The 13,643-nt window shown below is 37.2% G+C and overlaps 1 protein-coding gene across 1 annotated transcript in view; it reads left to right on the forward strand.

The window, feature by feature from the left end:
• The first annotated feature begins 318 nt into the window (after positions 1 to 318).
• NUP133 (nucleoporin 133) overlaps positions 319 to 13,643 on the forward strand; it is a 33,737-nt gene continuing 20,412 nt past the window's right edge. The window contains exons 1-11 of the mRNA XM_074168381.1: positions 319 to 541; positions 3,577 to 3,695; positions 4,505 to 4,608; positions 5,695 to 5,802; positions 7,498 to 7,629; positions 8,960 to 9,130; positions 9,792 to 9,947; positions 10,040 to 10,110; positions 10,690 to 10,837; positions 11,709 to 11,856; positions 12,603 to 12,760. Coding sequence (XP_074024482.1) covers positions 357 to 541; positions 3,577 to 3,695; positions 4,505 to 4,608; positions 5,695 to 5,802; positions 7,498 to 7,629; positions 8,960 to 9,130; positions 9,792 to 9,947; positions 10,040 to 10,110; positions 10,690 to 10,837; positions 11,709 to 11,856; positions 12,603 to 12,760 — 1,500 coding nt within the window. The 5' untranslated portion in view covers positions 319 to 356. The remainder of the gene's footprint in view (positions 542 to 3,576; positions 3,696 to 4,504; positions 4,609 to 5,694; positions 5,803 to 7,497; positions 7,630 to 8,959; positions 9,131 to 9,791; positions 9,948 to 10,039; positions 10,111 to 10,689; positions 10,838 to 11,708; positions 11,857 to 12,602; positions 12,761 to 13,643) is intronic.

Genomic DNA, 13,643 nt, shown 5'->3' on the forward strand with positions numbered 1-13,643 from the left:
CCACCACTTGTCACTGGTCACCACCCGGGCATCGAGCCATTCACCGCAACCCTGAGGCACGGCAGGAGCCCTGCGGCAGCCCTGGTAGAAGCGGGACGCTTCTGCGTTAACGCCTGGGCCTGTAATAACGACGAGGTGTGTCTTTACGAGGGCGGTTTCCCGCCGCTGGGCTGTACCGGGCGATGTGGGAAGATGCCGGCGCAGCGTGACGGTCGGGTCCCGCCGCCGGCGGAGCGGGCGCGTGCCGTGGGGTTCCCGCCGCTCCCCGGCAGGGGCTGCGCCGCGCCCCGCCCTGCAGTGACGCCATCAGCCGGCGCCCGGCGGGAAGCCCGTGCCGGCTCGCGCCTCTCTCAGCCATGTTCGGTTCGGCCCCCGCATCCCCCCGCACCCCCGGGGGGTCGGCCCGCAGGAACCTCGGCACCGCCGCCCCCAGCCCTCTCTCCCGCCCGGGCAGCAGGAAGAACCTGGGCGTCGTGGCGGCGGCCGGCTCGCCGGTGCTGTTCTCCCCGCTGGGGCGGAGGAGCGGCTCCCTCTCCGCCCGGTGAGTCCCTCGGCCGGGCCCGGGGCAAGGCCCAGGCAGCCGCCTTCTCTCGCCGGGCCGTTACCGAGTGCCCCGGGCCCTCCGGCCTCTCGGCAGGGCTGTCTCCTTGCCCCAGCCAGCAGAGGTGGCGTCGCCTCTGGCTGCAGGGGAGGGGAGGGGATGGAGGGCAGCTGCCGGAGTGCTGGAGTGCTTCTCTTCTCTCCTGTGGGGAAAGTCTGTCACACACCGTGAGATGGCTGTTACGGAGGGTCCGAACAGACTTGGTCTTTGTTTGCTGAAGTAGCAGTAATTGTTGCGGGAGCTATTAGGAAGTTAAGCTGGTGATTTAAAAAAAAAAAAGTAGTAAAAAAAGTATCGTAATCTAAAAAAAACAAAACGGAGCCAAGTGTTCCAAGTGCTTGCCATCTGAATCTCTGTCTTGAGTCTTACAAATGCAGCCAGACCCCAGGTGCAGACACACAGGCCTTTAGTTAGGTAAAAACATTTCACCTTCCTGGAGGGGGAAAAGTGTCATTTGGTCATGTGTAGTACTTGGTAATTAGCTTATATCGATCTTGTGCCTCAGTAAATGTCTAAATGTGGCTAATGAGAGGGCTGTGCCTGAAAGTTCTTACTTTCAACTATCTATACAAGAAGGTTTAAGAAAATATTTTGCCGCTCTCTGCAAACCTGCTGCATTTTTACACGCTGAAGCCATTGTAGGTGACAGCATTGCTGTTTCACAAATGCAGTTTTACCATTTGTTTTTCTGTTGGGATGTATTGTAAGGTACTCTGTATCTCTGATCATCCTTAAATCTCTTTTTGGTAGGTTTTCTACACTACTGTTCTGAGATATGTGCATGCTAGGTCATCCTAGTACTCATGAAGCTGTATGTGGAGTTGTTGTGGCGTTTTCTGTTTTGCCTTTTATTCAGTATTTAGTAACTCAGCTGTTCCTTTTGCTGTTTGACTGTCCTGAATAATACTGTACCGTCAAGACACTGTTACTCTGGTAGTTGGGGTTTTTTTATGAATGTGCTGAAGATTTTAGACACCAGTACAGGTTTATAGAATGGAAACTTTCCTGCAGTGTATAAATTAGCCTTTATTTCCTCTGTATTGTTTTTTGCTTATTGCTTTCGCATTCATACAGGGTTTGGTTCTACAGTAAGACTTTTCCTTGTAACTGCCAGCTTGATTTCTTTAGGAATATTTGATATGGGATCTTTTTGAAAGATTTGGGGAAATTTAAGTACCCTAATATTGTCAGGATTGTATTCGCTGACTTTTTTCAGAAAATTCTGATAGAATTTTTCTGTATGAAAAGGAAAAAAAAAATCTATGAGAGTTACTAATCTGTTTGCCCATTTTGCTCATTTACTTTCCTACAGGAGTAGTAAGATTTTATTAGTCTGTGGTTTCTTGGGTGCTGTCAGATTCTTTGTAGGATATTTGATATACTTTATTCTCATGGTAACAAATTCCGACTGAAAAACTTTATAGTTGAACAGTTTTAAGGCTCTTTAAAAGTGGTATTGTACATTAAAACTACAAATATACAATACCGCACATTCAGTATTATAAATATCTCTTCTTAGCATTTGAGTTCGAGGGTATCCCTGAATTCCAGAGGTATCCCTCGTATAGGAAAAATATGGAAATAATATGAACCTCTGTATTTAAAAAGAGGATAAAATAATCAAAGTTTAGGCTTCCCCCTCCACCCCTCAGCTTCCCCTCCTCTCTCTTCCACACAAATCAAAACAGATTTTACATGAGCCCCTGATCAATTTCAGGGGTTCAGAATCTCTTTTCTCAGAAGCAGCTATTTGTTGTTGAGATAAACAAGATTGCCCATTTTCAGTTTTGGGGAACTTTTAATTCAGTCTGTTTAATATGGTATTTTTCCAACCCACTTGTCAGGCTTGTCTTCTACTGTCATCTTTTGGCATTTCACACTGGGAAGGTCTGTGACATCATTTTACTTGTGAGGAGAAATAAAAAGAGGGCATTATTTTCTATAAGCAGACATATTTACCCACTTAATCATGTTCAAATGACAAGGCAGACCTATGCTGTTCCAGAGGGAGAAGGTTGGGGAAGATGCAAAGCAGCTTTTATAGATTATATTGTGAAACAGATAATGACTGAAACAGATAAGAACTGTAGTCTCTACAGTAAGACAAGGGCAGTAGAAGAGCTAGCTGATCGTCGCTGCCACAGGTGTTGGAAGTGTTGCACAGTGTCTACTGCCCAGCAGTGATAGAACAGGGGATGGGAATAGGCCCTGCAGTCAGAGAAGAACTTCTATTGAGCTTCTCCTGGCATTGTGGGTAGCTTTATTCTATAGATAACCAGAACGTAGAGAAGTTGAATGGTGATTTTGTTGATGGGGAGGAATGCATATTCAAAATCAGTTCTTTAAAACAAAAAAAAAAAAAAAAAAAAAAAAAAAAAAAGAATTTGTTGACAGCTAACAACTTGTGAGGAAGCTGCCAAATTATTGCTTTAGGTGGTGCTCCCAGAGGGAGCACATTATTTTCACAAAATCACAGAATGATAAGGGCTTGGAAGGGACCTCTGGAGATCATCCAGTCCAACCCCCTGCCAAAGCAGGTCCACCCAGAGCAGGTTGCACAGGAACTTGTCCAGGTGGGTTTTGAATGTCTCCAGAGATGGAGACTCCACCACCTCTTTGGGCAGCGTGTTCCAGTGCTCTGCCACCCTCAAAGTGAAGAAGTTCCTCCTCATGTTTAGATGGAGCTACTTATGTTCAAGTTTGTGCCTATTTCCTCTTGTCCTGTCACTGGGCACCACTGAAAAAAGACTGGCCCCTTCATGTTGACACCCACCCTTTAAGTATTCGTCACCACCCTTTAAGTGTTGATCGGATCGCCCCCTCAGCCTTCTCTTCTCCAGACTAAAAAGACCCAATTATTTTACATAAACCAATCTTATCACATCTATTTCTAAACAGATACTAATGAAGTAAATGTCTGTTGAAACTGGTGAAGAAACAATAAAAAACTAATTATAACTTTCGTTTTGTTTAAGAGCAACTCCTACCAGAGTTATTCAGCATCCCTCAGCAAGTGAAACTATTAACTATGATGTTAAGGCTTTTGGATCCTCTCTGCCTGTTAAGGTTATGGAAGCCCTTAAGAAGGCTGATGGTAAGAACTGATTTTGTCTGCTTTTTTTCTCATGGAAATTGACAGGTGACAGAAGCATTAACATGTTGATGCCATTTAAATGCTGACTGTACAGTGGAAACTGAAATGTTTATGCCTTTGTTTGAATCCAACTTGGTTAAGTATGTCATTATAGTTGTAATAACACCTATGTGGGTATGGATGCATGTAAGTATCTCTCAGGTGCTGTCTTAACCAATATATTGTAAAATCCAAGGTTATAAAGAAAGCCAATAGTTTTCTTAGTAACTTTTGCTCATTGGTTCTTTCTCACCTTTTTCACTTGTTTTGATTCTGTTGTGTCCTAGAGTGAACACTATAAAGTTTTTCTAATTTACTTTTAATCCATGTTTGTTGTCACTTCTAGAAGCCCCAGTGATACAAACCTTTCCCTGGGTTCAATAAATTGGTCTTCTAATTATTTTTCCCTGTGGATAAATTTTCTTTTTATAGTAGATATAAGAGGAACCAAAAATACGTATCTTAAAAATAACCTTAAAAATTGCTGAGCTTTTTACAAAGCTATTATAATCTGCTGTAAAATGATGGAAATATCTTCTAGGATCGTCTTGGTTTTCACTCTCAAAAGTTGAGTGTTTGTCAAAAGGATTTTTAAACTTTATGTAGTAATTTGGTATCTTAATCAAATACATGGAAATTCTAACATGGAGTTTAATTTAATAGAAAGTATATTTCTTATTTTCATATGAGGATGAAAGTTTGTTGATTTTAAGGTTACTCTGCAGTGTTTTAAAAATCTGAATGCTTAAAAAAAATTACTTTTTATGTAGCTGATGACCAGCTGAGCGTTCAAGTGGATGAAAGTGGATGGGCCTGGTTAGTCCATAAAGAGAGGCTAATTATTTGGAAGATCGGTCAGTCTGCAGTAGCTAAGGTAACTGAAAGATCAAGATGGAAAAACTCCTATATTTTATGGTAGTTGAACAAGTTATTCAGTTGTGTTTTTTTTAAATCAAGAATTTCTTTATAAATTGGAGTTTGTCTGGTTTCCCCCAAAAGCAATGGGGTTGGTATGAAGTCATACTAACAGTAACTGAAACTCAAGCTTTTGAGGGAGCTTAACATTTTTTATTCTTCTCTTCATTTTTAATTGTCACCTTAACACTAAGATTAATTTTTTTGCATTTTAATAGGTGCCTCTTATGCTAGATAGTCTTGATAAAGCTTATTTTAATAGTTAAAAAGTAGTTGATATGTTACAGTTTGGTTTAGATTATTCTGGGACTGATTTTCAACTTGTCAAAAAAAAAAAAAGGTTAGTTTCAGCTGTGTTGAACATATGTTTCATCTGGGTTTCTCATGTCAAGATAATTTATTTTTTTTTTCCATCTGGGCAGCACTTTTTTCAGCATCATTTCAGTGAATAGCAAGTATGGTCAGAGGAAACCTGTAGTTACAAAATCAGTATCTTTCAATTAGTGCAACGTATATTAATTATACAGATTCTGCACTTACAGTGGAGTGTCAGGTATATGCATTCTGGTACTTGCAGAGATTTTTCAAGGGATTACAATTTTTCTGATTGTTTAACTTTGGGGGAGGAGGGAAGGGAGGAAGGAGTGTTTCCCCTCTCCACTATGTTACTACCTAGTGAGCTTTTTCAAACAATTCTGGTTTAATTTTGGTCTGCTCCTTTGTTAGCACATTGTATTAAGGATTGGTCAAATAATTGGAGCTCTGAAAGAAATAATTCAATATTGTACTGTTGTGAGAAAAACTCAGAAATAACTAAAGAAAAACAGTAATGTTTGAAAACGTACAAGTAGGTGCTTTTTGAGCTGTTTGGTGGTTGTGACAACCTTACTGAAAATGTATTGGGTTGTTCTTTTGGTTCACTTAAACAGTGTCAGGGCTAGTTCAAAATTAATTTTTAGCAAGGTGAAAAAGTCTAAAGACTTTGCGGCAGAGAAATGAGTTCTTCCAGTCTCATGCTTACTACGGCATCTCTTTTTTCTTGCAGTTATCTCTATGCAAGGAACTGCAGCTGCCACCCAGTGACTTCCAGTGGAGTTCTAGTTTAGCAGCTATATCTTGTCTCAGTGCCTCAGGTGAAGCACCTTCTCTGCAGGTGATCAACTTTTAAATTGTAGTGTTTTAAAATACTTTTAAAGTAACTTTGAATATATCCTATTTTATCAACTACTTATTTGAAAACTGTATTTGATGGTGTACTATCTATTCAAAAGGTCGGGATTGATGGTTTGTAATAAATATGTTTGAAATAAACAAAATTCTGCTGTTTTCTTAAGGATTACTTGGTGTCATAACGAACAAAAATACAGTAAACTAAGAAGTATTGTGTTAACAAACACCAGGGCAATCAGATATTCAGTCTAAGCAAGTGCAATTTAAATGCATGCTGGCTGAAACAGTTGTTCAGCAGTGGTTTAATTCTAAGTACATGTGTATGAGAAGCCAACACCAGCACCCTCCCTTGGCTGGTCTTTGTAAGGAAGCTGGTGCTAGGAGGACATGTGATTTAATCTGTCTTGACTGATTACTTTCCTAAGTGCTTTTTCATAACATACTGTGCTAGAAAGTGAGGTTTGAAGCTCAGTTAAGTTTTCTGAAAGTATGTTAATGTATCTTTTACTATCACTCATGAAGAAAAGGTGGTCTCATTTTCAGCTTGGGTAAAGTTTTCAGGTAATATATGCTGTACTGTAATAAAAGCTGGATAAGCAGTTGTCTTTGGAAGGAAGAAGCAGCGGAGAATATGTAATAGGTCTTTTCTTTTGACTTGCTCTAGTGTTACACTTCCAGATGATGAAAAGCGTTCTTAGTATCTTCTGATTAGCTCATAAAACTCTAAATGCTGTATGACTTAGTCATACCCAAAGAAGTTTAAGAGGAAATAATACACCTGAACCAAGACATTTTTTTTTCATCTTTCTTCAGTTTGTGAACTATGCATGGATACTACGATTTTATAGAATGAACTAGAAATATTAGTGGTAGAAGATATTTCACTAAAATGAAAATTACTAAATAATGGGAAGGAATCACAAAGGACAATGCATTCTGTGGTGGTCTTTTGATTGTTATGATGTTCGTTAGCCAACCACTTTCCTTTTGTCATGATCTGTGTCTAGTCAAAAATCAGTTAGAAATTCTAACGAGCTCAATAACAGCTCTCAGCTACAGTTCTTCTATTGTTCTGTGGGGTTTTTTTCAACAACCAGTAGATTAGGTATAATGCTTTCTGTCTAAATCTCTGCTTGAACACAGTCTCTTCCTTCATACTGTGAATCTGGTATCTGAGTGGTTTCCTGAGTCAGAAGCCCTAATGTAGGCACACTATGGCCTTATGTCTTTATGAAGAGAAGAGCCACTGTGTGATTTAATATTTCTCTTAATGACACTAGAGCAGTTTCTTTGTTAAATGATAGTCTGCATTTTAAGTCTTCCATAGTAGCTTATTTCACTTGGCATCTGGAATTCTCCATAGGCTCTTCTCTGTCTTGCAACTGTAAGTTTTGCTTGCATTTCAATAGCAGACCCTGAATTACCAGGAACAAGAACCAGTAGAAAATATTATTGTTATCAAAATAAGCAAGTATAACATTCCCTGCACATATTAAATTATGCTACAGAATCATTTTGCAATTCAGTTCTAGGTTTGTCAGTGTGCATCCATAGGCATTTACTAATTTTTGTGTGTTTGTCGCCCACAATCTTGATATGTAAAATAACATGTTTTAGTTAAAGCTGTATTCTGATTATTATTATCTTGCACGTTCTGTTATTATTTTCTCGCTTCTAGTCTCTGGCAATAATGGTTGCTACTAGTGAAGGTTCTGTGCGCTACTGGCCCAATCTTGCACACGAAGGTTCCTATACGGAGACTTTTACAGACTTTGGAGGCTCTCTCTGTAGTTTCTTAACAGCAGTAAAGGTACAGTGTGATTTATATTAAAATACTGCTTTAATTCCTAATTTAAAAATTAAAAAACGTGCTCCACATTATCAGTCCTAAACCTCCAATAAATGTTGCAAACTATTGAAAACATTCTGAGGAGTAATTTCAGAGATTGTCGATGAGTGTGATGATCTTAAGTAGCCGAAATGACTGGTAGTCAAATAATAATCTTAAAGTCGGGGAAGTATGCAGGATTCAAACACAAGGTTAACAGGAGTGGTTTGGTACCTCAGCCCATGAGGAGTGTCAGTATTACTACTGTGATTACTTGCTGCTGTCACAAAACCAAAGAACTACTTCATATGAATCTGCAGACCACACGCTTAGCGTCTTGCGGCATAGGTCACTAGTGACTGAATTTGAGAGATTTCTCTATGAACGTAATGAACAAGTATATTATTAATTGTTCTTAGAAATTCTGTTTTCTGTTGTTGATGTGCCTAAATGGGGAAAACTCTCGGAATATATCCAAAAATTCAATGTGTGTTACAATATGTGTTATCTTCAAAACAAGTTAATATCAATTAAATAACATTTTATCTCATGACCTTTTCAACATTTACTGTTCATATCCTGTATTGTAAATATTATTTTAGGGCATCAGCATGTCATAAACATTTGTAAACCTAATCAGAAGACAGTGATCTTAATGATGAATTTCTTAAGAGTTTCAAGATGTTAAGAAACACTAATGTTTTCTTTCCTGGTCTGACACAAGCATTGTGATATCTTTCCTCAGTTATACATTCACTAATGTGCTATTCATTTTTTAGTTACTTACCCCAGTCTTTTTTGACATAACCAGATTGAAGAGTTTTTATGCAGTTCATTTAGATTAGTATCCTGTAGGATAGGATGCTATTAAAAAAAAAAAAATTATAGTGTGTTTAATGACACTTTAAGTTTTAAACGCACACATGGAAATTGAATGTTATTTAAATCATAATTCAACATATGAATGTTACATGTAGAAGTTCCTATAGAGATTGATTAAATATATTTTCATATTTTTCAAAAATATGGTTTAAAATTTTAAAAGTGTAGTGTGAGCTGTACGCTGTACTGATTCAAGCATAGAGAATAATGTGGAAAATTTGTTTAAACAGTCTTTTTATGTGTTAAATGCTTTCTGTTTTAAATTTTCTTTGTTAGCTTTGATATACTGTGTGGATGCCTTGTGTCTTGTTCTTGCTTAGTGTTCACCCTTATGAGCTGACATAAAGAATTTTATCTGACATTAGAATTGTTTCAGGAATGTGATCGTAATTTTTTTTTTTTTAATATAGTTGCTTTTTCTTTTTGTTAGGGAGGAAGCTTTATTTTATCATCTTCCAGAGGCCAGCTAGTTCGATTAATACCAGATAGTTCTGGCAAGATTCATCAGCATGCCCTCCCACAAGGCCAGGGCATGTTTTCTGGGATTGGTAGAAAGGTTTCTTCTCTTCTGGGTATATTGTCTCCTGGACATGATGCTGTGGTAAGCTTGAAGAACCTTCATATAGTAATCTACTTTAATTTGCCTCTGTAATTTCCAGCCTCAGTGTTTAACAAAGAAAAAGACTGTGTAAGGATATACGACGACCAAAAAAAGAGAGAAGATTCAACTCTTATGTTACTTATATTTCGTTGATATTTGAAAGAGAGAAACTGAATAAATCTGTATGCTTTGTAAAGGAGAATGCTGACTTGCTCTTCAAATCTGAATAAAAGGAGACTTTAAAATAGTAATACTTCCTGCAGGAATTACACTATTCCTGGGGAATATGCAATGATTCAAAGTCTTGCCTCTTTCTAGTAATAGCCTCATTACTATTTGAAGAAACTAACAGTAACCTGTAATTTTACTTTGGTGATTTAGGGTTGCCAAGGGCTGGTGATTGGGTTGAGCTTTGTCAGGGAATTCTGCAGAAGTTAGAAGAAAGTATGAGAAACCTACTTACTGTAGGTGTTCTTATATCTATAAAATAAGACTACTCTTGGAAATTATCATAATACTCTCATCTTGTAAAGTAACTTGTGTAGGTTGCCCAAGGAAGTGATTTATTATTTTTTTTGTGGACCAATAGTGGTGTGGATTGTTCTATCCAAATAGTAAGGCTGCTCTTTAACCTTTTTAGCTTTTTCTTTTTTAAATGCAGATTTCTAGTGTTCTTTGGGATAAAGAGAGATCAAGCTTTTATATGCTAACAAGTTCAAATCTATACAAATGGGAGATTGATGATTCATCAGAACGGTATATTCTCAGCTGGGATATCAACAGGATCCTGAAAGAACATATTACAGATGCAATTTGGGTAAGAGCCAGCTCACTTGGAAAGGGCTTGTGTGTTTGTTTAATTAATTGCCTATTTATGTATAGTTATAAGTCAGTTGTATTGTTTTTTAGGGTTCTGAAAGTAACTATGAAGATATTAAAGGAGGAGTAAATATACAATACATGGATTTGCAACAGAATCGGTAAGGAAGTACTCTTGCATCTGGTAAGACTTACATTAATAGGACAAATGTCTGTTTTCTTGCAAAAACTTTATGTAAGTAGTTGTAGTTTAATTTTACTTGAGTGCCACTGTTGATAAAATGAACATGTCGTATTAGATATCTGGAGTATCCTATACTTCATGCTGTCATTATCTCTTTAGCATTACAAATTCATTACCTAAGAATAATTTCTTTTACTTTTTTTTTGTGTCATCTTATCAGGTTTGGGTATTTGTTTAGTCTTGATATTACAGAGATGACAAGTAAGCAATTGTTACTTATTCCAGCAAATGCAGACAATTCGGTATCTCTTGTATTTAATTTAATTACATAAATCCACAACTGCCTGGGTTCAGTTTTGTACTGCAATATGAATACTGTTAATAAAACAGCTTCAAAGAACAAATAGTATAGTCTTTCTTTCTAAAAAAAAATACAGCATTGGAAAATATTTATTTGTAATTGTACTTAAATATCTGGGGGCTTGAGTGGTAGAGTTTAAGCAAGTAAAATGTGTAATAATCATCTCTCAATGGTGTGACATCTGTTGTTGAATAGTGATGGACTGGTGATACTTGCTGCAGCGTGGCATCCTGGAGATCGTCCGTGTCTTGTCTACTACACTCTGATAACAGTAGAAGATAAAGGCTACCAGATGTCTGATGACGTTGTTGTGGAGGTTACACAGTATAACCCATCTTTTCAGGTATGCAAATGAAGGCTCTGAAACTGAGTTAAGAAGCACAGTGTTTCAGAATATTCCTGTAAATAAATCAGCTATCAAATTTTTGTCTAAAGGAAAATCAAGTTCTCTGTCTTAAGGTTGATCTTGGAGTACGTATACATAGTATTTTGAGGAAAATTTGTGCTAGCATCTTTCAATGTTTAATAGTAACTGATGTAAAGTTTATACTTCACATTTTAAAGTATAAGATAAAAAGCCTCAAAAATAGAAGACTAAACATCTGATTATTACTTAATAACTTCAATTTTTTCCTGTCTGTGAAAGTTTCTACAGAGTAATTTTATAGTATACTCGTGCAATCCATGTAGACCAGATTTCAGACTCTGATGAGACACTTGTAAGCAGAACAAGGAATTAAAAGACCTGCATTTCGGTCCTTGCTAGACAGCTGGCTTGCTGGGAGGGGAGGACACATTGGTTGTCCTTAGTATACCTCACTTGTGCTGTCTCTTCTGGAAGCATAAACTTGGGCATTAACTTTGTTTGGTAAACTTCTTTTACTCTTCCCCTTCTCCCCCTACCTGTAAAGGCATCTTAAAATTGAATTTTAAGATGGAAAGAGAGTGTGAAAACAGTAGAATAATTGATCTGCTTACTTATCTTTCCATGTGAAATTAGCAATAATTTAATATATATGGAAGAAAAAAACTCCAGGATCTTAAGTTTTAGGACAAATTAAAAGTGGTTTTGTTTGGTTTTTTAGGTTATAAGTTCTATATTCTTGTTAAAAATTAAAGCAAATTTAGGCAACTCAGATCAGCCTTTAAAATGTTAGATGTTTGTTTAAGGTTTTGATTATATATGTGATATTGTTTGTATGTAATGCTTTCAGTCAGAAGAGGAAGTGTTGTGCTGTCTGGTAGTCCCGGATTACTTTAGCCATGCTGCTTATCTCTATAAAGAAGATGAAGTGTTTGCTTGTTCCACTGGAACTGGAAGAATTTCTTTACCACAGGAGAAAATCATATTTGGCATACAAGGTAACATGCAGAAGAAAAAAAAAAAAGATCACATTTTGTTGGTACTTTCTAACTGAATGTTTTTACAGTATTTGGATTTCTCGGAGAGCAGAATCATGCTTATGCTCCTTTTTCTCCTTATTAAATCTTTCAAGTTGGGAGTTTCACAGGAGTGTATGGAGAAAACACCAACATGACATCCAGTATTGTTATTGCTTACTCTACAGTGTTCCTGATGAAAACGAAGTAGATTCCCACTCTTGCTATATGAAGGGGTGGGGTTTTGTTTGTGGGGCTTTCTGGCCCTCCCTTTTGTGTGTTTTTTTTTTTTTTTTTTTTTCCCCCCCAACATTCACTGTGGATTTTTTTTTTTCTTGACGTAAACTTTTGTGTCGAGGCTTAGCCTAAAATTCATACTAGGTGCTTGTGTCAGACGTCTCTAAGTATGTCGTCCTTGACCTTCAGAGCTGTTTTCAAGTAGGACGTGCACATTGGTCCTTAGGTAGAATTTGAACAATCTAAATCTTGAATATTTTTTTTTTATATTTTTTTTTTTTTAAACTTGCAGTATCTGGAAATCTGCATCTTGAGTAGCAAATAGTATCCACAGTTTCTGTAAGTCAGGTGCAGTTGTCAATTACTGTTGATTCCTTCATGACAAATTTAATAATTGTCTATGAAACTGTTACATTTTGTTCTTAAAGTGGCATTTATATGCTTTTTTCTTTTCTTTTTTTTTTTTTTTTTCCCCTCTTCCCTTATCTTAGGAGATAGCATTTTAGGAGCAGGTTCCTGTACTAGCCTCCCCATCTTCTTTACCAAAAAAAGTGGACTTATCACCATCTTGTCCAGGGAAAACATTTCTGTGCTTCCTGAAGACCTGGAAGAATCCCTGTCCTCTTCTGTTGCTGGACCAAGAAGTGAGGTAATGGTTGTTTGCTTGCCTGGTTGAAAACTGAGGGTAGAAATGAAATGTTTTTCTGGCAGTTTTGAATTTTCACTGTGGAAATATTAGCATATTTGAGTTTTAAATTTTTTTTTTTTAGAGAGAGACTCAAACACTTGTAATGAAGGCAGTTTTCAAAACCCAAGAAATTTTATAGCTGCCGGTTTGAGTAACTTTTTTGTTTTCTTTTGTTTTGAAGTCGACTTCTATGAAATTTATATTTTTTTGATGGAGTTGTGTGTCACTATATGTCACTAGGCCTGATATAACACTACTGCAGAGACTCAAGACTTCTCATTTTTTGATCAGGATGGTTTCTTCAGTCTTTTGTGTCTGTTCCTTTGTGCATATAAGAGACACTTTTTTCTTACCGTGCTGTGAAGAGCTTGGAGGCTAAGCTGAGAAGGGTTATATAGCGGCTGACTGTTGTTTCTGCTCTGTTATATACTTTTTAAAATATAGTCTTATAAAAATGTGTTAAAAGTATTTTAATTGGTATTTTGTGCAATGTGCATTTATTAAGCTCTTATTTACAGCAAACATGTTTTGTTTAAAATGTGTGTGCCCTGGAGATGTCCCTGGAGTGGGAGGGAAGAATAAAGAAGTTGTTACAAAATAAATTAGAGAATATTTCTGTGGGGTAATAGTGAGTTTCAATCCTTATTCCAATTAAATCACCTTTTAAATCAGTTAATAATAACTAGTATTTTAGTGGAAGACCCTTGAGGTGATTGCTCAGATACTTCTGTAAGAAAAATACAGTTCTAATCTCTAGTTACATTTGTCTGCACTTACATTGGTTTTGTGCCAGATAATACACCTGAATACCTTTTAAATTCTGTCAAAATTGATGGCTTTGAAT

Source organism: Numenius arquata, chromosome 2 (assembly GCF_964106895.1).
Source record: "Numenius arquata chromosome 2, bNumArq3.hap1.1, whole genome shotgun sequence".
Lineage (NCBI taxonomy): Eukaryota > Metazoa > Chordata > Aves > Charadriiformes > Scolopacidae > Numenius > Numenius arquata.